This window comes from Drosophila novamexicana, unplaced genomic scaffold (assembly GCF_003285875.2).
Source record: "Drosophila novamexicana strain 15010-1031.04,08,12 unplaced genomic scaffold, DnovRS2.1 tig00001959-arrow-arrow-pilon, whole genome shotgun sequence".
In the NCBI taxonomy this organism is placed as follows: Eukaryota; Metazoa; Arthropoda; class Insecta; order Diptera; family Drosophilidae; genus Drosophila; species Drosophila novamexicana.
In genome coordinates this window covers 7,834-35,693 of record NW_020824914.1, presented here as the reverse complement: position 1 = coordinate 35,693, position 27,860 = coordinate 7,834, and the positions used below count along the sequence as shown (strand labels likewise).

The 27,860-nt window shown below is 41.3% G+C and overlaps 1 protein-coding gene across 2 annotated transcripts; it reads left to right on the top strand.

Moving 5' to 3' along the window:
- Nucleotides 1–74: 74 nt before the first annotated feature.
- LOC115768697 (nostrin) lies at nucleotides 75–27,770 on the top strand. Of its 2 annotated transcripts, none has more exons than XM_030713383.1 (7): nucleotides 75–159; nucleotides 9,252–9,524; nucleotides 24,777–24,862; nucleotides 25,336–25,561; nucleotides 25,630–26,379; nucleotides 26,447–26,557; nucleotides 26,627–27,769. In XM_030713383.1, exons 1-7 carry the CDS (start codon nucleotides 133–135, stop codon nucleotides 27,365–27,367), a joined length of 2,214 nt encoding a protein of 737 aa, XP_030569243.1. In that variant the 5' UTR covers nucleotides 75–132; the 3' UTR covers nucleotides 27,368–27,769. The 2 variants fall into 2 exon arrangements, with proteins under 2 accessions (XP_030569243.1, XP_030569242.1); XM_030713382.1 differs by lacking the exons at nucleotides 75–159; nucleotides 9,252–9,524 and adding exons at nucleotides 18,545–18,656; nucleotides 22,998–24,657 and having other exon boundaries at nucleotides 26,627–27,770.
- Nucleotides 27,771–27,860: the final 90 nt, after the last annotated feature.

The following is a 27,860-nucleotide window of genomic DNA, read 5'->3' as shown; positions in this document are numbered from 1 at the left end:
TATATATATATATATACATCTGTCTGCTGGATCTAAAATAAAAACTCATACCGTCCTCTACCAACACAGAGTCATCATCAAGCTGCTGCTATAACATTTGGGAGGCAGTGGCCGCCCCTGTCCACGCGAAATATGTCACAATTCCGAGATAATTCATGGGTGAGTTGAGCTCCAAATATTTCCAACCACCGACTAACTAGTTACACTAACTTTGCCATGTGCCCAACAACAATTAACCCCGTACAGCAACAACAACAGCATTTGGCCTCTTGGCTTTGCACAATTTGTGCATGGATGCGATGGACGACATCGTTAGTTGCCCCCTGTGCCCCCTCCCACCCCTTGTCTAGCTGCTGTCCCTTGTCACAGAGATGCGCAACTTAATTAGTCCAAATCGTTAATTAACCTGTGCTGCCATCTATGGCCCGATTGGCCAATTGGCCAATTGGCCCCCACGCAACTGCATCTGACCCGATTTGCCGTTCCACTCTGCCCCCCCCCCCCCCCCCCCCCCCCCCCCCCTCCACTCTCTTGTAACTGAATGGAAAATTGCGTTAGATGCCGCTGCCACGATCTACAATATGATTTATTATCCAAAACATTTTGGGGCCAAATTGTGCGTGCCTTTCGTATTCTGATTCGCATTCGAAATTTGCCGTTAAGCGCTGCACAGTGGGGCAAGAGCCTCAGTTATGCCACAAAGGCTGGCCTAGTTTGCAAAGAAATTGAAACAAACTTTTCAATATTGAAATATGCAAACACCAAATTAATTATAAATTCAGGTGTCACTGCATAAACATAGTTCGCGTTGCGGCAGCATATTTATTTATATCTATATAAATCAAGTACTAATTGCTTAATTTTGCATTCAATTAAGAAATGTTTGTATAAATCAATTTCTTAAAGGTCAGGTTAGCGTAACATAAAATTGTATAATACCTTTTTTAGTGTTTCAAATTGAAGTACAGAAAAATAAAAGTTTCATAATCAAACCAAAAACATAAAAGTTTTATTGAATGCATATTCACAGAATTTCACCCACATGTGTGAGAAATGAGTGGAATGGGAACAAAATTGTTTTGTGCTTATATACGCATACAATTTTATCAAGCTATTTTATAAGGAATACCGCTGTAAAGCAAACTTTTTTTTTTCGATATCATTATTCAACTCAAGGAAAAAGTGAAGGGAAAGATATTAGCCTTGGGACGGAAGTAATATAATAATAGCTGCCACAACTTATTCGTGCACATATTTGCACGGAGTGGGGTCTAAGGAATTTCGCCCACAAGCGTGTAAAATGAGTGGAATGTGAGCAAAATTATATATTTATATCAATCGGTTAAAGGGGAGATGCATATATGTTGTGGGGCGGAAATACTTTTCATAGCTCAACACAAAATAGATTTGTTTATGTAAGACTACTGAAAAACAAGTTAAAGTACTCTAGTCGAATGTATCCGACTGAAATACCCTAACACCCCTAAAAAGTAATATATTCTTAAGCTGTGCATACTAAACCAGAGCCTACATACCAAATTTAATATAGCTCGGTTAATTCTCAAGTTATGCCCAAGAAACCAAATTCGATAATTATCGATATTGTAAAAATGGAACGAGATATCGACAGAAAATGATAAACTCGCACTGCGCACGCGTACAGAGGAACATACATATATTACGAACTTTTCAGGTCTTTAGCTTATGTAGTTTCGCTTTTAGCCCATTTTCCCTATTTTAGCTTATTTTCTGATGAGCTAAACGATAAATGCGTGTCGACAAAACGTTTTCAGGTGAAATCTCAGCACAGCTGAGCCAGTAAAAACTACATGATGTCTGCTAATCTAGATCTAGTTTATGTACGCCTCGTATGCTGCATTATCGCAGCACGCGTACTTGTTTTTTGCTTTTTGTTTTTTACTGTGGCTATTTTTTGTTGAAAATGTGTGCTTATTGTCCACTGTGCGCCACTTTCTAGGCGAAATGTTCTGCGCAAGCAATAAGATTGTTTTCTATGCAAGACGCGCTCTCTCTCTCTCTCTCTCTCTCTCTCTGTCTCTATCGCTCTCTCTAATCACATTATGGCCATTTAAATGCTTGGGCATATACTGATAAGACGTCTGACAACGCCCTCGCTGGGAGCAGCAATTCCGCAATTGCAAGCAAACTGGCCGCATTGATTGCGCAAATGTCGTGACTGAGATGTCGGCGCATCTTTATTGCAGGTGCCGCGCCAGGTTCAATTACGCCAAATTGTCATCAGCCATTGGCCGAGCCAAGCAACGGCCAACGGCCAACTACCAACTACCAACTGGCCATGGCCAAGCCAAGCTAAGCCAAGCCAAGCCAAGCCGTGCCGTGCCGCGCCGTGCCGCGCCGTGCCGAGCATAGCCGGGCAGCTGGTTCAACTTTCACTATGCACATGGAACTTGGTACGTGATCTTCCTGCCGCATGACGACGATGACGTTGACGTTGACGTCGGCTCGATGACTCGCTGTTGCCGCCTCCTGCACATTTTGTCATAATTTTCATGTGGGAAAATCTGTTGTGTGTATCTGAAAGACGTTATTTTTTTTTTTTGCCCGCCTGCCTGCCCAGGCCGCAGCCTATTCAACTGGTTTGCTGGATTTCCATTTGCTGTTTGTTGTTTTTTCATCTTTCTTTCTTTTTTTTTTTTTGTTGAAATCTTTTTTGGCATGTTGCAAAATCGTTTCCACATAATGCGCCCGGCTGCTGGGTAACTAAAAAAGCAACAACAACAACAAGCACGACAATGAACTTTTAATTACCAGACTCGTTTCGTAAAGAAAATATTTAAATTAACTACAACAACTACAAGAGGGAGGGAGAGAGAGAGAGAGAGAAAACGCGCACAAATAAGCATGTTGGCAAAAAGCGAGTGCGGAAAAACTTTACTTTGGCCACCGGATATGCAGATGGCGATCCCATTGCCATTGCCATTACCACACGGCAGGTGGGCCGGGCCATGCAGGTGGGCAGAGGAAGAGGAGCAGCCGCAATTGGCTTCAATTGGGATGTTGATTAGATTTGATTTGCTGCTTGGATTTCCATTTGTCGCGAGTACTTTGAGACGCGGCCAAATTTATGAGTAGACCAATTGCACTTGCCGCTGTAATTGGCTGCGATTGGCAAATTGATTGGCGAAATGCGGTTTCGATTTCGGCGAAATTCACTTTCAACGAAACGATTATGAACCCTCCCCCCTCAATAGTAGTTGGTCTAAAGATCAAGTCAAAACGAAGAAAGCGCTTTGGCTCGAATGGAAATTGCGATTGAGCTTTAAGTGAAAATTGCCAAAATCAGAACTTTAATTGAAGTATAGAATCGAGAGCATAGATTCTCAAGAGTTTGTAAGGCCCAATCCATTAGATATATCCCATAGCTTCCATTGGAACAATCCCTTGCAAAATTCATGTCAAGCTTATGTTTTAAAATCCAACTATTCTGTTCAAAATGTTCCGATTTTTGTAAATTTCTTGTCATGCAAACTGAATATCTCCCGAACTATTGAGATTATTGTATAATATGTCCACGACTTAATTATTGCTTTAACTATTTTGAGTGTAATTGCATTTTTGTACAAAATCGCATGATTTTTTTCGATAACTAAACTCCAAAAATGGCAAACAAGCGAATTTCAACATTTTGAACAATTGTTTTAAGTGAACCCTGCTTAGGAAAGACATATATATATATATATATATATATTGAAACTTTTCACACTTTTCGGTAAATGCACCCGTTTCTGGGTGAGATGTGGGAATCGAAGGGCTTGCTTTTGGCTGGAAACTTGGCACGAGCAACGCCGGGTAATGCCCGCTAGCATATATATACAAAACTACTCCTACTCAGCAGAAAAGCTTGTTGCATATTTGAGAATCTTTGGGATAGAACATTTAACTCTAAGCTGTTTAACCAGCATCTTTTTAGAAATCTTCGTGATTTCATAAAGATATTACTGCATTAGGTTGGCTGTCATTGAAATATCTCCATATAATAGCTGTATTTATGTATATATATATTTGGATTCACATTCATTCGAGTCTTTTGGTTAGATTTCTTCAATAGCCCGTACTTGTTGGCATTTTGTTGTGCAGTCGGAAGCTGCCAGAGCAAAGAAATTTTGCGACAATTAGCCAGTGAAAGTGCCCAAATGGATCGTTGTGTGTGTTTATTAATACATTTATTTATTTAATTATATATATGTATACATGTTGTTGTTGTTGTTGTTGTTGTGCCATGACAGATTAAATGGCGAAAAGCTTAGCGAGGGGAGGGCCAGAGGGCAGGCGACAACAAAGCGAAGCGAGGCAACTGACAAACAAAAAAAAAAAAAAAATTACCAAAATTAAATATAAAACTTAGCACACTCAACAACAACAACAACAACAAGGCACAAACGTGTGTTAAATATAAGTTTTTATTATACAAAGATATATGTATATATTATATATATTTTAAGTTTTCTTATGCTATCTGTCGTTCGCTCTGACAACAGCGACAATTACAGTTAGGACAAGCTAAGATATGGCTGACAGTTGAGTTAAGTGGAAAAGCCAATGTGGAAATCTGGCCCAAAAGCAATTCCAGTTCCCGGTTGGCCAACAAAATGCACTCGAACACGGCGAGTGGCGACGACCTTGAAACGGGGGCACACCAAAAAGCCAAAAACTAAATGAATAAAAATAAAAAAAAAAAAAGAAAAACAGACCAAAAGACAGTTGAAGCCGCGTCACGTCCAATGCTACGGTCAGCCGAGTGGCCCATATACGCGTTCATTGCGCCCCAACAGCAGCTGCAGCTCCGGCTCCGGCGCCAAGCTCCAGTGCGAGCCCCAAAAGCTGAGACCGTGGAAACTTGAATGTTAATTGATTTTCAAGACAGACCCCAAACAGTTCGAAATGGTAACAGAAACGTGCCCAGACTTGGTCTCAAGCTGACCTCGTTAAATGCAACAACAACAACAAAAGCAATGAGATTTAGAAATTTCTAACTAGAAATTCATCAATCCACCCTCATGAGCTTGCGATTTTAATTGTTCAAATTTCCCATAAGACATCAAGTGCTAGAGAGGAGCGCGTGTCGTGTTGCACTGCGTGCGTGTCACGTAACACTCAAAGCTAGCCAAAATAAATCGACTCTATTAAATTCGAATTATCTATCTATCTAACCATCTATCTATTCAAAATATAAATAGAAAAAGTTCGCTAAAAAAAAAGGTCGTAAAAATATAAGAAATTGACGCAAATTATCGTTAAAATAAATATTGCATCATTGCAAAAAACTGTCAACAGATTGTAGAAAATATTCGTGACTCGTTTCTACAAAAAAAAAATGTCATAATTGGATAATATTTTCTGTAATATATAATTATTAAATTAACTATATAGAAGTTTGCTTAATGAGGAAAAAGCAAAAATATTTTATATATATATATATATATATATATTATTTTCCTTCAGTTATTTAATTATAATAACATGCATAATTATAATATTTATTATAACAAAGTCTGTTCAACGGGAAAAACGCTAAAATTTTTTATATATTATTTAAGAAAAGAATTTTCAGAGAATTTTCAATAAATATTGAAAATAAATATGTATATTTTTTATTTTTTTATTATATTTTTTTTTTTAATTTCAAAAATTATTTGATTATTTATTTGATAAATAATAAAATAATAAGAAAATATGTTTCCATATTCTGAATGGAAACAGCACAGCACCTCAATATATTCTACTTGCATCAATATCTTAATAGATGTTATTATATTCTAGCGTGAAGAATTGTGTGAAATCTTGACTCTATTTGAAAAGTTTGGTACATAAACAATTCGTCACGCGTTTAGTTCTAAATAATACCAGCTCGAATCCCTTGAAGCACTCAGGTTCTATTCAGAAACGATTCGCTTTGTTCAACCCACACTCACTTCACGTTATTCGTATTTACTTTGCGTCATTCACTTGTTGTTCTTGTTGTTGTTTTTTACTGCTGAATGACTTTAATTGTTGCTCACAGCTCGCCTGATAAACAATTGCAAACAGGTAAACATATAATCAACGAAATATTTTAAGTACGAGCATTTGTCATACTCGCCGCGAGTTCATCAAATATTTATTGCCAAGGCAATTGTAAAATTCATATGGTGGGCGTGGCTGTGCTAGTTAGTCGCAGTCGCAGCTGTCACTGACCTACATGGCCCAACAATTGTTGGTAATTGACGAAGGGTGCCCAAAAAGGCCAATATCTCGCAGCCAACGAGTTTGTTGTGCCAAAGAATTTGCGCATTTGTGCTCAGACATGCCCCGATTTCCCTGACGGCAACACAAATATAGACAATATAGTTTGTTTAGGCTATACTAGACGAAATAGCCCGGCATTGCAGGGCGCAAATGAATAATGTCTCTGTTTCAATTCCCAATTGAATTGTCCTTAGGCACAATTCCCTTATGGATATCAGACAAAGCTTATCCAAGGCTGTCACATGTCAAGCTTTCCTTTGATTGCCACCGACTAAGTAAATGCCCGCCCAAATTTGGCAATGCACCAAATAATATTTTGGTACTTAAAATAACTCATTTTTTTTTGATCGATCGTTTCGGTAGAAATGTGTTGATAAGAGTTTGACAACATTTTTGTTACCTATGCGATATCTCGCATACAGCAAAAGTATGAATCTATGCAAAGTTACATATGTATGTGTGGATATTTTAAAAGTTGGCAAACTAATGCATCAATGCCCCCTTCTTCCCCAGCCCACCAAGGGGAACGGGGCATTGTAACCCATAAATGATTTCATTTGTGTCTGCGGATAATATATTAAATTTGATGCGATTCACACTCAAAAAGAAGAACAGGCCATTTCTTAAGAATCGATAGGTATCGATTTGAGGATTAGCTGTTTGAAGTATATCTCGATACTTATCGATTCTTCTATACTTTTCCAAATAGACAATTTCTTTTATAATCGATAAATATCGATTTTCCGTTTTGCCTTATTTGAGTATATATCGATACTTATCGATTTGGAAGAACTGACCACTTCTTTTATAATCGATAAATATCGTTTTTCAGTTTTGCCTCATTTGAGTATATCTCGATACTTTTCAATTTGGAAGAACTGACCATTTCCATAAAATCGATAAATATCGGTTTTTACTTTTGCCTTATTTAAGTAAATCTCGATACTTTTCAACTTGAAAGAACTGACCATTTCTTTTATAATCGATAAATATCGATTTTCCGATTTGCCTTATTTGAGTATATGTCGATACTTTTCGATTTGGAAGAACTGACCATTTCTTCCGAATCGATTGTTAGATCAGCTTTTTGAGTACATCTCGTGATCTCGCGAAGAGCTTTCGATCATTTGAAATAAACTAGATCTATCTTCATTTCGAACTGAAAGTCTCTGGCCCCTAAAGGCCCTGATATCGACTCATTTTCATGTTTGGTTTTAACTGAAGCGGATTGTTTCTTCCATTCAAATTCTTTTATTTCCACTTTGTCTGCGCTTTACCATTGAAAAAGCTTCGATTTATGGATTTTGCTTTAAATGTTTCTTAAATCTGCGCTAAATTTAGACAGAAAATTAGCTCGCAAGCTCGTTTTGATGGTCGACTGAAGTTCTCCTTGTGCCACAGACAGTTTGCTGAACTTTGAATTGGTTAGAAACGATAACGCTAATATGACAAATCGAGCTGATTTCATTAGTCAGCTATTCGATTGCGTTCAACTTTGTTCAACTTCCAACATTTTTCGCTGCACTTTTGTCCCTGCTCTCTCTTCCACCCGCGCGACCAGGCCGAGACGCGCCTGGCCAATTTCATTGAGCCGCATTCACAGGCACATTGCATACCCAGCGAAGTGTAAAACAAAATTGCACTTCCAACAATGCCAGCGAGGGTGGTTTCAAGTTTCATATCATATAATTATAGCTCGCGTGTTTGGGGTAAATTTATGCAATAAAAACAAAGGACTTAACAAAATTTGATTAAAGCTCAGCTAAACTCTGCCTTGGATGGCTTTCTACTATATTTTACTTATTATATATAATATTTATGTTCAATTGCGATTCTTACTATCTATACTGATCTAAGCTCTTTTAAATGTATGGCCCATTGCTGCGGCAGCCCTCTTTTTGAAAATGGCAGCGATTCTTAACAAGTTTGCCGCGTCATTTTGTCAATGGGTTTTTTTTTATTTTTATTTTTATTGTTTTATATATACAGGGCGTCAATTTGCGCAACTTGAAGCAACGTGCAGGGAGCTCAGAGCCGAGGCTTGCAGCTCGACATACGAGGCTCGAGGTTTTGCATTGAATAGTTGGCACGCTAATTGCTGGCTGCAATTGAAACTGCGGTCTGGTTCTGAATTGGATGCAGAGACTGGTTCTGATTATGGTTCTGGTTAGACTTGTTTGACAAAAGACCACAGTCTGCCTGCCGCCTGTTCTTGCCACATGAACTTTCTTTCGGCAATGATGGCGCCTAATTGTTGCCACACGCGGCGTATGCGCAACATTGTTGCCAGTTGCCCGCTACCAGTTGCCAGTTAGTCAAGTCTAATGACTTGCTTCAACTAAGCCAAATTGTTGTTGCTAATTGTTGAGTTCATTGATTTTATCGGCGCGCCAACATTTTGCAATCGCAGCCGACATCGGTCATGTGTCTATATATAGAAAGCGGAGCCCATTGAATCATCATTGGCCAGGCCCAAGACGGCAGCTAGTTGTTGACGTTGTTGTTGTTCCGGAAGTTGGCAAAGCCATAGTTTTGGCCAAATAGACATGGCCAGCGTGGACAGCGCTTGGCTGTGGACACGGCACATGCCGGCACGTAGGCAATAGAAAGTGGACAGCACGCCTCCCAATCCCTCCCACAATCCCACTAACTATTTGACTGCTGCACCTGCACTAATACTCACGACAAAAATAAATGCATTAACTCATCACAATTTGCACCTTAGAATTTAACTATGTATCTACCTATTTAGATATACATATATATATTGCTTATGTATTTACTGCATATTATATAAAGTTGAAGATAATATTCAAATTTAGCAAAACTGCTCACGCCCTTTGCTACTTGCCGCCCCACTGCCCCTGCCCCTGCCCCTGTCGCCTGATTCCTATATCTTTCTCTCTCTCTCTCTCTCTCTCTCTCTCTCTCTCTCTCTCTATCTCTCTCTCTATCTCTCTCTCTCTCTCTCTCTCTAATAAAAGCTCGCCAACGCGCGTTCGTACGGCGTGCTTAAAAGCTTGCGCTGCTCCGCTCGCTATGCCAAAAGAAAATCCAAATCGGCGATAAATCTCAATGCGCACCTGAAGCAACAGCCGAAGGATCAAAAAACACAACAACACGAACAACAACAACAACCACAACAGCAACAACCACAACAGCAACAACCACAACAACAGTTGGAGGCATTATATGCCAATGTTGAGGAACTTGTCCAGGCTGAAATTGAAGAGGATGCTCTAATGGGCAATGCGCAGGTAAGCGTTGAACACGAACATCTCCCAGTCGCTTTCATACGTGTTCCACCAACCAATCCAACGCCCGCCATCTAATCACAACGACAACAACAACAACAACAAGTACAACAAGTACAACAACAAACATCTCAGCTCAGCTCAAATCAACTTATCGAACATTTACTCGTTGGCGTCAATTAATGGATATTAATTTTATTATGTGTTGCCCATGCCATGCCATCAACCACCCCCATGCCCCCCACCCCCACCCGCACCCGCACCCTCTGCACCACATCATTCTCACTGTGTGTGTGTTTGTGATTATATATTATTGTTAAACTCGTTTGGCAGCCCAGTCTGGGCTATTTAGCAAGTAAGTGCAACTTATTTATAAGCAACTCGAACACTCAAAAGCTGCTGCCAACAGCTAGCAACAACAGACTTTTAACTAACACAGATACCTATACCTATGCATACAGAGACCTGATCTTTTACCTGTTTATGCCTTGGCCTTCTTCTGCTTCTTCCTGTGCAAGTAAATAATTTGCAAGGTCTTCGGATCGCTGCTAATAATAATAATACTAAACTGTTTGCGCAGGTGCAAAACTTGAATTAGCTTAAAGCTTGGCAGCAACAACAAAGCAACAGCTCGAGCTTTCAGTGCAAGCTTCTCGTGAACGCTCTACCAGCCCACAGATGGCGCTAGCAATGCGTTCAAATGAAAGCCAAAGATAGTTATTGTATTTCGCTCGTTAACAACATAATGAATTAATCAAAATATATATTGATTAGCTGAAATTGATTAATACTATAATTAAAAGCTAATATTGCTGAAATTTTTGATTATGCCATCGAGGGTTTTGTAATTTAAATTAGTTCCTTAACGTGCGTTAATTTTAGTTTCATTCTTGAGTTTCAATTTTTTGTTTGGGCGACCTTTCCATTTTATAAATCGAGCTGCAGATAATATATTAGAAATATATACAAAACTCGCTAAAAAGAAAGGACAGCAACGCAACAAGGCCATGAAAGGTTTTTGGGTTAGTGTCTAGCTAAATAATGGGCCCATAAAAAGGTGACCAAATAACTAGTTGCAGCTCTTTACCAGATTACAAAACTGGCAGCAAAAAGAATAACACTCAACAACTGGTTTATTTAGTTTTGTTTTTGGTGCAAAGAACGAACCTGATCTCATCCATCTAACTCTCCTATTCTAAACTTGACTCTGGTTCCTTTTTTATTGCTTGGTATCCTACTTGAAAACTTTTACGTTTTCAGACAGAGATCATAAAATTCTTCAACAAGGAGGATCAAGGATATGATGGTTGATCTGTTTCAAGAAAATCGAATTGCTAATCATTTTTCGAATTGGAATTCTAGTTTTATATATTAATATTTGGTAATGTTGAGAAGCTTGAATATCTTGCAATATTTTGAGACAAGATCTAAGAAAGCTGCGCTATTAGAAAATTAATAATATTTTTTATAAAAAGCGCATACCGTACCAAAAAAAAATAAATCTATTTAATAATTAATATTATAGAAAAATAGGTTGTTTTGGTGTAAATGTGGGAAATGTCTATTTCAAGAACCATTTATGTAGTATATACACGAACCATTTATGATACAACTATAAACTGAAATATATTTTAATAAACGTAAAGTAAGCCAATGTTGGGACTCATTAGACCTACACATGGAACATCGATATAAATGATAGCAATATCTGGTTTTCGGTTTTTGGTGTTGGTTTTAATATTATCATTGACTAATTAAGCCGCTCGCATGTCCATTAATTATATTAAGCATTAACTAACTTATTAAATTGATTTCTTTATGTTTTCAGGTAAGCCTCAAAACAATTCCAACTTCCAGTCAGACCAAACAATGCGCCGGCCAAGTAAGTTGCAATGTCTAATTAAGTATTTTTTTTTTGTTTTTTTTTTACTGATAATCAACTGATTGCCACATAAATGCCAAAAAATACAAGTCACAATGAAATGTTGCTAAAAAAAAAAAACAAATAAAATATAAAAAAAAAAAAAAAATCGCCAAAAAGAACAATAAAAAACAAGAATGAAAAAAACACGATCAACGGCTTTTCGAGCATTATTGTCACATCTGTTGGAGATGTTTTTGTTTATGGAGAGACGCAGCTGTTGTTGTTGTTGTTGCTGCTGCTGCTGCTGCAGTTAGCTTGTGCAAGAACCCTGCGAATCTCGGTCAAGCAACAAGTGCAGCAGCCCGCTGTCGGCGTCGCAGCCGACGCCAGCGTCGTCGTGTGAACTGCGCTGTCTGTGTTAATCACGCGCTGAATGTTAATGCAAATAGTTATGCATGCACACACACACATGCATATGCATGCTGCTGCGGCTGCTGCGACTGCTGCGGCTGCTGCTAAGCCGCATAAATTTGCAGCGGTTATGCAACTGCAACTGACATTGCCCATAATACCGGTAATTGTCAACCGCAGCGGCGGCAGCGGCAGCAGCAGCACGTGCATTTAGCTGGTTAAATTATTGTAGCAGCTAATGCACAGTGGTGCCAGGCTCTAGAAAAGCTGCGAAAAAGTTAACGCAACTATTTATATGAATTGTAAAGTAGATTTTGTTGCTGTTACTATATTCAACTATTGTTTGTATTGCTTTTATCTTTAACTAAGCATACTTATAAGTAATACTAAAGTTGTTATACTTGATAATATCATAATGTATAGATGAAATTTACAACAATTTGTTACGCGTTCACATAAAATAAACATTTCAAAAGCAATAAAATGTAGCCGTCATTTATATGTATATAGATAAACTATTTAATAGGTTAAACACATGCTCAAATGAATATTAAAATATTTATCAGATTGCAATCAATAGGCAACATTTTCAAATTCACCTTCAACTTTGGCCACACTGTGCGCAAACGGTACATGTGCGCAGACCCAATCAGCGAATACCGCTTTGCATGCTGCGACAACAGATGCTGGTACCGTAAGACTGCAGTCTCTTCCAAATATTTGGCCTACGCGTTGACAACAACAACAGCAACAACAACAACAATAACAATAACAATATCGCAGCAGGTGCAGCGGCAGCACCAGCGCCAGCGTCAGCATCGCCGTCGACGTTAGCTCTCTTGCGTCGCGTCGTCTCGTTAAGACGCAGCAGCAGCCGGCATGATGCGCTTGCGCTTGCGCTTCGCACTCCGCGCTCTTTTGTGCGCTCCACGCTTATGCGGCTCTCCAGTTGGAGGCACTCAGTTTCGCGTTGTGCAGCATACCCGCACCCGTAAGCGGCAATCGGGTATGCTAGGCTTTCAAAAATCAGTTGTCGAGATGTGTTAGGCATTGTTAAACACTAAATCAGATAAATGGGAATTTGAGTCTATTGAGTTTTACCAGTGTTAGAAAACCCAGAAATAAGTGTCGAAAGTGTAAAAAATTGCGATGTTATTTAGAAAACTACAAACTTTGACCGTATCTCCTGTAACTCCTGGTTCGTAGACCATATTTACAATTATCAAACTTCACAAAAACAAAAAAACAGAAGTCGTCGTCGTCGCAGTTCACGGTTCAAACCCATGTCAAGTTTACAAGAAGGAAAATATGCTCTTTTATATCGTTCGTTTTGTATAAATAATTTGACACACATTAAATTTATAAAAATGTTTGGAATAAATTTAAGCATTAAACTTTTTTTTCTTTCGAATCAATAGACTTTTGAAAAAAATATGTTTTCTATTTCGAATCAATTCATTTGTCTGTTGTCGATTTGGCTATTTTGTGAGCAACTGCTTTGGTTAAAGGTTCAAAAAAACTGAACCGGTTCGATTGAGAACCGATCACAGGTGCCATTTATGCTAACACATTGAAAGCTCTACAGCCATTTAGCTCTGCGTAATCTTTTTTCATTTTTTTTTTTGGACATAGTCTATTTTAGAAACGGGAAGCGTTGATGCTCGTGAGTTCATGCAGTCGTTGCACGGGATCGGGTATCTGTATAGTCGTGCCCGTTTCGTTCGAATCGTTCTCATTGGTTCTGTTTGCGATTCGCGCTGCCGCCGTCGTCGTCGCCGCTGCTGCTGCCGCTGCGGCTGCTGCTGCTGATGTGCTGCTGCTTCAGCCGGCTGCGCTTAGTCTGCCGTTGTGCGTCGTTGACGTCGCGTCGACGTAGTTGATGTATTTTCGTAGCCCGTTGTTCTAAATTAAGCTGGGAGCCGCAGTCGCAGCCGCGAGGGGCGCAGTAAATGCCGCCATCTGCTTCAACAGCGCCGTCGCCGTCGTCGCCGTCGTCGTCGTCGTCTTCGACGTTAATTTTGCGTTCACCTAATTAAAATCTCGTAGATTTTCGGCAATTTGCCTTTACATAACGCACACGCGTAAATTAATGTGGAAAGTGGGCGCGTGAGGTTTATTTATTGTATTTATTTTTTTTTTGTTGTTGTTGTTTTTACCTGTTTGTGCGGTGTCAAATGTGTGAGAAAACAACAACAGAACAACAGCAATGCGATCTACATTTGTAATCAATTTGTTGTTCTTAATTGTTGATTGATTTGCGTCGATTTGTGACAGCTCGCAAAATGCGTGAATTTTCAAAATGAAAAGCGACAACAAGCCAGAAACATGTGGCAATTTGCAAAAGTAAAAGCTGATGGCACTGCGCGCTGTAGGCCAGTCTGTTTTATCTGGTGCGACAGCAGGTTGCAGTTACAAGAACACCTGTATCTACAAATCAAACGAAAACATGTGCAGAGCTCTTTGGACAGCCCATAAATGCCGCATTTGAACGCTTGTCTTCTGCGACCTTCGGCCGCATCTTTTGTGGCATGTGACAAAATCAAACTTGAGCTTGAGATATGCGCCAATGTTGGTCGGACGTGTGACAAATTACAAGCTGCACAAAAAGATACATTCTGCCCACACATGTATCTTTGCACGTAATTTGTGTATCTTTATTTATAATTTGGCTCATTACGCACTGCAATTTGTGTATTTCTAGATTTGTTCTCTTCTTTCTTTTATTTATATATTTTTTTTTTTTTGGCAGCAAACTGCATTTAATGAGCGAAACTTTTCCAAATGAAAATTCTAAACATTTCTGCCACTGTTGTTGGGTTCTTGAAATTGTGCCAATTATTTTATTTCAGTTTCGGCTAAAATAGAACACAATATCATGCGAACAATAACATAGTATAGTCTGTCTACAGATAGTTTTATTTTTGTTTTTTAAATCTTATGGCGATCTTTTCACGCGTTCGGCTCCCTGTCGACCGACCTCATTAACATAAACGCTGGATGCCCTTCCACATAGTATTCATCAATTTGTTTAGCCGTTAGTTAATTCTTTCGGACAAGACCTGGCATTGTTAATTAGGCGTCTCTTTAATTCTCTAAAGAACAACAAATGAGAGAACTGGCCACATTAGTGACAACCACATAAATCCAACATAGTTCTCCATCAGACAACTAATAGAACAAAAGACCAGCAAAAACAACAACAGCAACAGCAACAACAACTCGCAACATTCCAATGGTTCGATAAAGAGCATAGGCCGGAATATGAAATTCGAATGAAAATAAAACTGCAGCCAGTGCTGCCCATTTAATAAAACAGACTGTCAGCCAAGGCAGAGAGACAGAGAGAGCGGGAGGGGCTGACTGTCAACCTTTGAAAAAGAAGTCGCTGGTTCAGCTAATGACTCGAACCAATGCCTCGCCTCAAATTTTGGTTCGTGCATCTGATTTTTGACATCTATCATCTATCATCTATCTAGCCACGTTTTGAATTTAGTATATTTAACATATTTGTATTGTATTGTATAACAAAAATCCGTCAAATTCATTAATTTTGCAATAACACTTGCAAATTTGATCATTTAGAACAATGCAGTGCGAATTAGGCCCAGCTTAGGCTGTGCTTTATCCAAATTATCCGGCTTATGGCTTAAACCGGTTAGGCTTTGAACCGGTTAGGCTTTGAACCGGTTAGGCTTTGAACCGGTTTTAAGCCCGGGCCAGTAGAAGTGACAACTCCCTTCTTGTCTTCTCTATTATCATTTGGAACAATGCGGTGCGATTTAGGCCCAGCTTCAGCTGGGCCCTAACCAAATTATCCGGTTTATGGCTTAAACCGGTTCGACTTCGAACCACCGCAGAGGTGGCAACCCTACTCGACCCTTATTATCGAAATGCAAGCAGCTTTTGTTTAGCATATGTCGCTGACACTTGCCGCTTGCTGTGCGCACTTGTACAGCTTTAGCCAGCACAGATGTCAATGACACTTTGTCGGGTGGGGTTTGGTGTAGTGGGGGGGGGGGGGGGGGGGGGGGGAGCGGGGAAAGGTTTACATTATTTAAACTTTACAAAATTATTGAACGAAGACCCCTGCAGTTAGTTCCCGTTGTACGAGTCGCACACGAGGTTAATTATGTTAAATGGTGAATGCTTTAACTTATGTATGTCACAATCTGAAAACAATCTTAACTGATCTCAGGGGCCAGTTGCAACTGCAGCACACACTTTGATTGCCTGAAAGCTCATGGTTTAATTGAACATTTGCCTGGCAACGTTTCCGGAACGAGAAGTAATTCCACTCGAACATGTGATACTAAGTACATAACTTACTAGGTGACTAAACTCTCTGGATACATATTTTTGCACAGCTGCCAGGTAAAGATAAAAACTGGCAATCTGGCTCGCAGTCGTTATCTGGCGATTTAATCAGTTGTCTTAAACAAGCAAGTACATTTATGCCAGCCTATGGGAGCTGTTCCTATTATCGGGTCCATGCCAAGTGCTATATCATTACCCAGATAACTTAAATGATGTACAAAACAAGTATTTAGTCTATGTACAGCTGCAAAAGATGTTGGCCATGAATGATTCGAAAGTTCATTCAGTTTTGCTAAAAGTTTACTTTTCTCTCAGATATATAAATATACTTAATTGGTATATATTTCTGATTCTATGCCTGGTACTATATCAAGTGCTATATCATTACCCAGAGAACTTAAATGATGTACAAAACAAGTCTTTAGTCTATGTACAGCTGCAAAAGATGTTGGCCATGAATGATTCGACAGTTCATTCAGTCAATTGGTATATATATCTGATTCTATGCCTGGTCAGAAACGTGATGCTTTTCTTTGTAGAACAATATAATTAGCTAGGTGTACCGATAGTCAACGGAATGTAAGCCACGTAGGCTTTCGTATGTGAAAGCCAGACTCTTGTCTAATTCTTAATCATAGGAACACATTTTCTACACCTATTATTATCACATTGCGCAAATAATACAAATACAGAAAGAAGAAGAAGAAGAAGAAGAGGAAAAAACAACAATTTAACAATTAAATGCCTCATTAAGGGAACATTTCACATTGTCGCCGCCCCGCCCGACCTTTTGCATTTGGCGCAACATTTCGAGATAACTTGCAAAAATATTTGTTTAAGTGAAACAGAAAGCGCCGCAGACCGAACCACTCGCAAACAGAAGGACCATATAGGGGAATCATTCAAACTGGCCTAGGTTGGCAGCTCTATGGTATCTGCTGTGTTTATAGGCGGGGGATAGCCCGGCTTTGCTCGGCTCAATGCTCATTATGCTATGCACAAATATTCAAATTTATATATGTATATGTATATATGTATATATAAGCAAGCGGGCATAGCCCGGCTTTGTCCGGGTCCATTTTTTCCCCCTTAACATTTTAAACAATTTTTTTCACTTTTTTCCTATGCTCACTATGCTAAATATATTTATAATTATTTGATATATGTATATAGTTAGTATGTATGGAGTGAGTCAGTCAGTCAGTCAGGCAGTCTGTCTGTCCATCAGTCAGTCAATCCATCAGTCAGTCAATCAAACAGTGGGAGAGTCAGTCGATCAGCGAGTCAGCCAGTCTGTCTGTCCATCAGTCTGTCAGTCAGGCAATCAGTAAGTTGGGCAGTTGGTCAGTCAATCCATCAGTCAATCAGTAGGACAGTTAGTCGATCAGTCAGCCAATCAGTCTGTCCATCAGTCCGTCAGTCAGCCAACTAGTATGTCGGTCAGTCAATCCATCAGTCAGTCAGTCAGTCAATCAGTAAGTTAGCCAGTCAGTCAGTCAGTCAATCAGTCAGCCAGCCTGTCTGTCCATCAGTCCGTCAGTAAGGCAGTCAGTCAGTCAGTCATCAGCCAACACAAGCAGCTTTTATATATAATATATAGATACATGTGTATGTATGTATATTTGTTGCCGCTCTCGATTTTGGCAACGGGTGCTAATGGGCCAACAATTTGTTTATTATACTCGACACTAAACGAGATAAATGCACCTCATAATCTAGCGACACCGGGCTGTGACGAACCGAAAAGGTTTGTATGGGAAATTAAGCTCTGGAGTTGTACGAGTAAGAATCGTTTGTGTGTTCTCGAGCTCTGCGGCAAATAAACGTGTACTTTGCCTGGCGACCGCTTATTATATAACTATAACGTTTATATAACACGAAATACATTGCAAACTCATGTTTGTGTATAGTTAGATATAAGCTGTAAGATTTAATTACACATTTTCTATTAGTTAATGTATAGAGTTTCAAAGATTTTTCACAAGAATTTAACGGCAACACGCAATATCAATAGTTCGGAATTGGCTGGATTTATTTTTGTAGCCATGGCACTTGTTGCAACACAAGAACATTTACATAACTCTGGAATGACATACGCGCGAGTCGAGGCGCATTCCGTTTGCCCAGAAGACACATCCCATCGTTAGATGGGACTTAAATAATAGCTGATTGTTGCATACTTAACAGACAAAAATATCTAAATGCGAACTGGGGCGTGTTCACTCGGCGCACCGTTTTTTAATGATCGCAATGTGAACGAGATCTAGTTCTGGAAATAAACCTCAAGAAATTGTGCTCTTAATGTGCTCGTTGTAAAAAGAAATCATTAGTGCATTGATCACTTTAGGTTATTGCATAGTTAGCTGAACTTTATCATAGCAGTCGGAATTGTTTTGTCAGTATGTGTTGCTTTGATGTTGAACATCAGTTTTTATATTATTTTTTATATACCCATATTATGTTGCTTGAAATTCAAAAGTTTCTGAAATTTTCTTATCCAAATTTAAACGGTTGCCAAAATTGCGGGCCTCAACAAATGATCAATGGTAAATCCAATTTTTACACTAACAGACAGCCAAAACTGAGCGTTAAACTAACCAGAACCATGAGCGCATAACTAACAGAGCGTTAAACTCTCACAATCACATAAATACACGCGGCCTGCTGTTAACTAACAGTGCACGCACTCAACTGTATCCAGCCCATTTACATAACATAAACATGTAAGTGCGCTGCATGTGGCGAGGCTGAGGCGGAGGCTGCGACTGTAACCTTGACAGCGGCTATGACCTTGGCCTTGGCTCTGATCACAAAATATGGCCATTGCATTTTTCGCCTATTTATTAAATATAAATTGCCATAATGGGCAATGAATTGAGCGCAAGATGAAAAAATAAGGATGCCGCTGCACGCACAGTCCAAAGGATTTTCAATTGGCAGCAGCAGCAGCTGCTGTTGTTGTTGTTGTTGTTGTAGGTGCTCTTGCCGCTGGATGCAATTGCAATCGGGGCTATTTATAACCTGGCATAGCCTGCGGCTCGCCGCGTCTTTACTGATTGTTTTCAGTTGATTTTTTTTTTTGTATCCGTCTGGCCATAATTTATGTTATTTGACTTTAAAGCCCAGCTCCATGCAACGGCCCCACATAATGGCAGGTTTCGCCTGCTGCGGCCGCTCGGCGCGCCCTTTGCAATTAGCCTCTGCCACTGTGGTGCACGGAGCACGGCTGCAACGTGCAGGCTTGGTGCATGGTGCATGGAGTACTCTCAAGTGGCCCTTCGGCTTGTTGGCTAAGGCTAAGGCCGAGACTCGAGTCTCGAGTCTGATGCTGGAACTAAGTCGCTCCCCACGTTCATTAGCTGAATTGTTGCTTGACTTGTCACACTCCAGTTCAAGTTGCACTCCATTAGCATGATACGTGCCGCAAGCTCTGCTCTCTGTTTATTACACATTGTTTTCTAGCGCAGCCGCATGATCTCTATCAAATGTCTAAGAAGGGTATTATAGATATGACAGCAGCATCAACTGCCTTAAATTTATTAGATTTGAATAGCTTTAAACGGGCCAGGTTCTCTCAGAGTTATTGACTTGCGATTTGTCATTTATCTTTAGAAAAGCATGTCAGTAGTACTTATGCCATATATGGTCACCCTAGCTCCAGGAATGTGAGAGATATACATACATATGTACCGATTTGTCCGGCTCCCATCAGAAGTACGATATACCACATTAGTACCCATTCACAGAAATCGCTATGGCTGTCTATTTCATTTTAAAAATAGGTTCAGTTAATGGATTTAAAATATTTGTCCACTCTATATACCATATATTTTCGAAATCGGGTAACAACTGAGTTGCATTATTCTGTTTTGTTTTAGAAAAAAACTGCTCCATCGTTTGCAATTTTCAGTCTACATGGGGTAATATTTTCGTTTAAGTATCTCTTCTAAATAAAGCTCAGCCAACTTTAAAGATTGACAATTCGAATGGAATATATTATAGTACAAATGATGTCTAATATAGCGCACACATATATATCTCAATGAAACTTGGCACTGAGCCATCTTTTTGCCGCAGCAAATATGTCGGAGTCGTCCGGATCGGACCTCGATGTCATCTATATAGCTGCCAGACGAACTTTCCGCCTTGCTACTTTCAGTGATATGTTTACCAAACTCAATGGCTTGGCCTAGTTTTTAACATTGATGAACGACGGTTTCTCAGATTCTTAAAATCAAAATTAAGCGTTTTTGGTTAAGTGTATTTGTATGTGGGTCGAAATCGATTTCTATGTGTACAGGGTAGCTACCCGTCGACTACTCTTAACAAGCGCATGCTGACGTGTTTTCGTTGCAAACTACAAATGCAATTAGCTGCTTTAACAACAATGCAAAGGCAAACACAACAACAACAGCAACAACAACATTAACTTTAACAACAACAGCAACAATTCGCAAAATGTAATTAAATTGTTTTACTTACTACGGTTTCGCTTGTTGGCATCGGAATAGAAAAGGCAAAGCGTAAACTGTTACAAGCAGAGCGCAATTAATAACCAGACAAACCCGAACCCGAACCCTAGCCTGAACCTTATACCAATATTATCTTACAGCGCAAAACAGTTACATCAATGACAAGCCTACACACATGCATACATGCATACATGCATACATACATGCATACATGCATACATACATGCATACATGCATACATGCATACATACATGCATACATGCATGCATGCATACATACATACATACATGCATACATATGTACGAACGTCCCTTCTTTTGTAAGTGCCTATCTGTTTTCATATTAACAACAACAACAACCAGAACGCAGCTTCGTCAAACGGCAGCAAAAGCTTTTAAAGCCCCTCCCTCAGCGCCTACAACTGAACATATGCTTGTGCTTTAAGTACACGTACAAAAAAACACTGAGAAAAACGCATTAGTGAGCAAAATATTTACCTATCTTCGCTCAAAATTAAAACTGTTTTAGCTAGTCACAATATTTAATATTTTTATTTTTATATTGTTTATCACTGTCCTTACTTTTTCTCTCTTAACTTTTCTCAGTGCATTGTATTGCAATTTATAAAACAGACCTCTCTGATTAAGGGGCGTGTTGGGTTAGTCACGGCAGCCATGGAGCCTATGTTATACATCCTATTCTTTTAAGTAACAGTTAACAGTTATTCATATTATAGATCATAATCATTTTCCCTCATAGCTGCACTGCAGAGCATTCCTCAGTCGCCCAAGTCACAATTGAATTCGAAACAATCATCTTCGCCTAACTCAAAAGTAAATAGTTCATAAATAAATGATTTCTATAATTACCGACACGATTGCAAGCAAAAGCAATGGAACGAAAATGGCACAGAAAACAAATAAGAATTCTCTAGTTAAGAGTGCTGGACCATAATATACCCTGTACCCGACCAAAGGTGTCATAGTACGCAGTTCTATTAATCAGATACATACATATATATAAATACAAGAACAGGCACTTACCTGGATACATATATAAATATTTCTGTCCACATAGGCTTGTGCATTTATTAATTTTTGATATTTCCTCCAACATTTTTATATTGTCGACCATCTTAATTATTCACATTTTAATCCGTATTATGAGTGTAGGGTATGAAAAGCTAAAATCAGAAGCACAAAACATATTATGTACATATGTGTGCGTATTGATGTGTGTTTATGCGTATGTGTGGTTGTGTATATATGATTTTGACGTATGTCGATGCACAAGGCGCAAAGCAGAGACATACCGACGACGCGTCGCTGAGGGCAGGCACTCGCTGTCAATTCGATGCCAACGCGGCGATTCTTGATATAACAAACGCACGTCAGTGTTTATCTTCAGTCTTCGTCTGCCTATTCTTGTTGCTTCCCCTCCCCGCCAATTTCTAATGCACTCTTTTGCTGTACGTTGTCGTTGCCTTCATCGCTGCCGTTCAATAAACAAACCATTTTGTAATCTTACCTGAACTAAAAGTGGAGCAAAAGAGCATTGATAGGGGGTCCGAATCGGATGGTCGCTATGTCCGAGCTGTATGTATATGTGTACACTTATGTATGTGCAGGAATACATACATATGCATGTAAGTCTCACAGGCACTGGCAGGGGTCAAATAATGCAACACTTGATTGTTAGAAAAAATAAGAACGTGCGTTCGCCTCTCGTTTATTGCTCTTTTTGACTGCAGCTGATTCTTATGCTCTGCTTGCCCATTCCCCCGTTTACAAATTCTGTTATGTTATGTGTGTGTGCGTTTGCGATGCGTATGTAGGTGAGCGTCGGCCTAGCGTTGTCTGCTTTTTATGTTTTGTGGACTTAGGGTATCGACGAGCATATTAGTTGACGGCCTGTGCTCATGCACCAATTTTGCTAATTAAGACTAATAGTTAACTGTACTTTAATCCGACTTGATATAAGAAGTGTTCATGCTTGATTTACATCAAAATGTGTACAAATATATTGAATACTTACATATAATATTGCACACAATATCGAATTGTCAGCGCACATAGGGTGTACAGCAGTCGTGCTGCAGTTAAGGTCAACCGAACATGCCAACACAACACAACACCAAAAAGAACAAGAACATGAACAGCCTTCTTTCGTGTTTATTCTTCTGCTTTGGCTTCCTTCTGCCCCGGCACTTCTCCACTTCTCCTTGTTGTCGCTTGCTTATGCACTTGTCGCCTGTTCTAGTTGCGTTATCCACTCAGTTTTTGGACAATTTGCAGTGCGCACGCACGCGATGTGAATGTGAACGTGAACGTATGTGAACGTATGTGAGATTCACGCAGATCGAATCGAATTGAAATCAAAAAGCTAATCAAATTTTTATTAAAATAATTCGCGTAGAACGATGAACCATTTGCGCGCGCATAAATTCAAATTGGGCGGCAAGGACAATGCGGCTGTTGCTGAAATTCCTTCAAGCGCTGCCGTCGCCGACAACAATAACAGCATTAGCAACAACAACAACAATAACAACATTAACAATAATAATGGGAGCAGCGGCAAAGGATTCCTCACCCGCATCAAACGTTACTCGGTGCTCGGGCATAAGCTCAGCCGTCGCCATTTGGGCAGCATGACTCTGTCGGGCGGGGTTGCCGGCAAGGATCGCTCCGGCTCACCCAGCAAGCTGGCCACGGGCAGCTACAATATGACCGGCAGCAATTCCGAAGACCATCGGCTAGAGATTGGTGCGCCCATTCTGATATCGACCACAACACTGGACACAGATCGCTTTGGTGTGACGGAGGCGCGTCTCAAACAGATTGGGGGCGGCATTGCGAAGACATCCTCGATAGTCCGCACCCTAACGCCGCGCAGCTCCGATGAGGAAGAGTTCGTGGATGCTTGTGGCACGCCGCAAATCGAGCAGCCGACCAGCGCCGATCCGGAAACGGAGCATTTTGAGACGCCAACGCATCAACCCGACCGAATGCTATCCCCGCCACCGACGCCACCGCCACCACCACCCGCACTCCCGCTCCCGCAGCTGGGTGTGGAGCCGCCAATGCGACGGCCACGCATTGCCCGCCAACAACAGTCGCAATCCGTGCAGAATCTACATCGATCCGAGCTGAAGGTCTATCTACACAAGTCGCCATCGATGACGCTGGACATGAACATGACGGCACCGCCTCAGCTGGGTCTAAACCTGCCCGAGCTGCCAGAGCTGTACGGCACAAGTGAGCTGAGCTTGGCGGCCAGCGACAACAAGGAAAACCATCATAGCACACCCCAACGTGGCCAGCAGGACAATCAAGAATCCGATCCGAGCGCACACATCATTTGTGGCTTTTTGGCGCAGCAGCAGTGCTTCAAGAGCATCGACTCCTTTCAGCTGATGCCATCGAAGCATAGCTCCAAGCAGAGCCTGACCAGCTGTCGCAGCAGCAGAAGTAGAAGCAGGAGCAGGAGCAGAAGCCATCGAAGCCACAGCCAGGTCAGCATCAACGAGGAGTTTGACTACGATCTCAAGTCGGTTAGCTATCAGAGCCTGAATGCCCAAAATCTGTTTGTGTCCATTGATGAGCTGCAGGAGATAACCAGGCAGATCAACGAGACGGAAGATTTCAACCGGGAAATCGATCTGGAGTACTGCACGCATCGGGATCAGCTGCGTCCCAGCGAGCGTCGCATCACACTGCTCAAGAATAAGAACCAGCGTCTGATCAACTTTAATCACAACAAGGAGAAGCTACGCAAGGGCTGGCACGGCATGAAGCACTGGCTCGGCGAGGAGAGCACCAAGCTGAAGGAAGCAGTGCGCCAGCAAACGCCACTGAAACGTGTGGCACAATCTAAAACCAATCTTAATCAGTCTACCGGCAATGCCAGCCGCCAGTCAATGTCGCCAGACCGCAGTCGGGATCGCGATCGCGATCGGGATCGGGATATGACCGAAAGCTGCGAGGATGTCACCGATCGCACCGAGTACGAACCTTCACTGTCCCAACAACCCAGTGATGAGGATCTGTCGCCGCACTCCAAACGCTTCAAAGATGAGGTACAGACGAGGCTGGAGCATTGTTTGGTCCCAATCCGCATATACCACGTTCATATGTGCACCCGATGCTTGTGATCTCTTTTAACATTTCTCTCTCTCTCTCTCTTTCTCCCCGATAGGGACAAAACGGCTTCGAGGAACTCAGACGCTATGTTAAACAGGGCGGCGACTTCAGCAAAGAGCTTATATTTGTTCTCCAAGAGCGGTAAGTCTCCCTAGTGTTAGCCAGGATTATGCCTAGAGCCCAATAAAATAAGTCCAAACATGGAGAGGTTTGGTTCGGGTAAACAAGGTAGTCGCAGTCGAGGGCTCTCGTATACTATACTGATTTAGTGCAAATGAATAAGATCTCTGTTAAGATCTATCCATTTGCTCCAAGTCTGTAGGCTCTAGCTACATTAGCATCTCGCACACAGAAGATTAAATCTTCAAGCTTCAAGGGATATAAACTTGTGTAGCTATTTCTAGAACCTGCCTAAGAAGCTAACTAGAGTTAGATTTGCGGCGCCTTGTCCTCAGCCTGAAGCTATACCTATGTGAGAATTATAAGCCTAGTCTTGTGCAGAAAGAGACATGACCTTAACCATAAAATATTCATATTCTAGATCAGAATCAAATTTATGGTATATTTTTAAATATTGCTGATTATTAATTATCTGTTTTCTGACAATCATCTAGTGCCGACTCGGAGCTGATCTACTCCAAGTCGCTCTCGAAGTTGGCCAATAAACTGAATAAAGCTGGCCGGGAGGTGCCCGGAAGTGTGGCAGATGCCTGGCGTGGTGTTGCTACAGAAATGGAAAGTCGCAGCGACATCCATCGCCAGCTGGCTGCCTCGCTGACCGATGAGCTTGTCAAGCCGCTCAAGACGGTCGTGGATAATCATCACAAGACCCGCAAGGTGGTAAGTTAGTGCAGCCCATGCGAATCGAGTGCGATCCTAAACGAACATATATGTATATTTGAATCCAGGTCGAAAGCAATGTGGACAAAGCGGCCCGTGTGCTGAGCGAGTGGCGCGTGAGCGAGGCAAAGGCCAAGAAGGCCTCGCACACGGCCGCTAGGGAGAACGAGAAGCTGCAGGATGCGATGCTGGACGTGCGCATACAGAAATCGCCATCGATAGCGCTGCTACATCAGGGGCCCAACAAGGTGGCCGCCGAGAAGGAGCTCAAGTCGGCCGAAAAAGACTGCGTCAAGCTGGACAACAAGCGCAAGAAGGCCGAGGAGGCGGTCAAACGGGCGGACGTTGAATACTATACGCTGTGCGTGCGCGCCGAGCGTGCCCGTGTCGACTGGGAAATGGCCGTGCTGCGCGGCTCCTCCCAGTTGCAAAGCAGCGAGCAGCACCGTGTGGGCAACATGCATAACTTTGTGCAGCAATATGCGCGCCTTATCAGCGATATGAATCCCATTTTGGGCAGCCTAACCAACAGTCTGCAGCAGCAGCTGGATGCCTGCAATGTGGCCAAGGATATGCAGGTGGTGCGCAATATACGCCGCAATTCCGAGGGTCCCAGCGAGCAGCTACTGCCCGACTTCTATTGCGAGCACACCACGCTGGCCATGAACCGTGAGCGGCGCAAGCACTCGCTGATCAAGCTGCTGCAGCTGGTCAAAACAGATTTGGAACGGGAGCGACGCTCCAGAGATGGCCTGCGCGGCCTATCACAGTCGCTCAACAACCAGGAGCATCAGAACATTACCGATAAGCTATACCATGTACGTTTTCATAGCTTTAGCCGAAGAATTGAATAGATTTAACTTGTCACTTTGATCTCTTCTGCAGATTCGCTCCATGCTGACTTATTTGGAGGGCGCACGTCTGAAGCTGCACTCGGCGCTGCTCGAGCTGGACCACAAGCCGCGCACAACACATCCGCTGGCGCAGCATATACAGGTACAGATACATATATGCCCACGATCTTTATCGAAACAACAATTATAACCAGTTATGCCTATTCCGCAGATCACACGGGATCGCACGGGCCTGCAGCAGAGCATTCTCAAGGTGCCCAACTGGATGAAGAACAATGATAAGACACAGAATACGAGTACGTTGCTGTCGCAGGATAATAGCGATGCCATCGCGGATGATGAGGATGACTATTCGCAATTGCAGAGTCAGACGAACAGCTCCTGTGCAAACATAAGCGTGGTGGCTGCGCCCACATCGGCGCTGCTGAAGCACTTCAATCGCAGCAAGAGCAATATTGAAACCTTTACCAGCCAACCAAAGATAATCTCCACAACCAATGCATCGCTGGCGGCGACGGCGACGGCGACAGCGGCCAAGTCGAAAACGCTGTCCGCTGGCCAAACGAATGGGGATCGCGGCCAGGCAGATGGTGGCTCCAATCAGCAGGACTCTGACTTTGATGAGTTTAGTTCGCAGGACGAGGATGAGGCTGAGCCGCTAACAACACAGAATTTCTATCAAAATGCGCAGGAGGTGCAAAGCTCATCCATGAGCTCCCAAGGCGCCAATAGCAATTTCACCAGCGTCAGCTCCAAAGATGGCGGACAGTGTCAGGTGCTCGGACGCTGCAAGGCGCTCTACAGCTACACACCAAAACTCTACGACGAATTGGAGCTGAGTCCTGGCGATGTTATCGAGGTACATGCCAAACAGGACGACGGCTGGTGGCTGGGCGCATTGCGCAATCAAATTGGCATCTTTCCGGCTACCTACGTGGAGGAGTGTGTCTAGCATATCGTAACCATATAAGCCACTTAGTTATGTAAGAGTGTGAGTGTGATACTTAAGCTTGTTTGTGTGTGTGCGTGTGTGTGCGTGTGTTTGTGCGTGGATGAGTTTTGAAGAATGTCATATTGTATTTAATTTCGCTTATCTGCCCCTTTTAATATATGCTTACAACGAGCTTTAAAGGTCTCTGCATTAAAATATCTAAATGTTACAAAAGGAACACAAAATTATATATTTAAATATATTTTTTTTTTAATTATTATTATTATTTATAGCGCCCAGTTAAGCCATTTCTCTTGCACACATATACTTGACTACGTGTAATTATCATATTGAATAAATATAATTTGTTTGTTTTTTTTTTTTCATTTACATAATGGAACTACATATAACACACAAATGAATATATATTAAACAGAATCGAAAATTGTTTTTTTTTTATTCTTTTTCTTAATAAATTATGTAAAGAATTAAAAACAGAAGATATATGCGTATA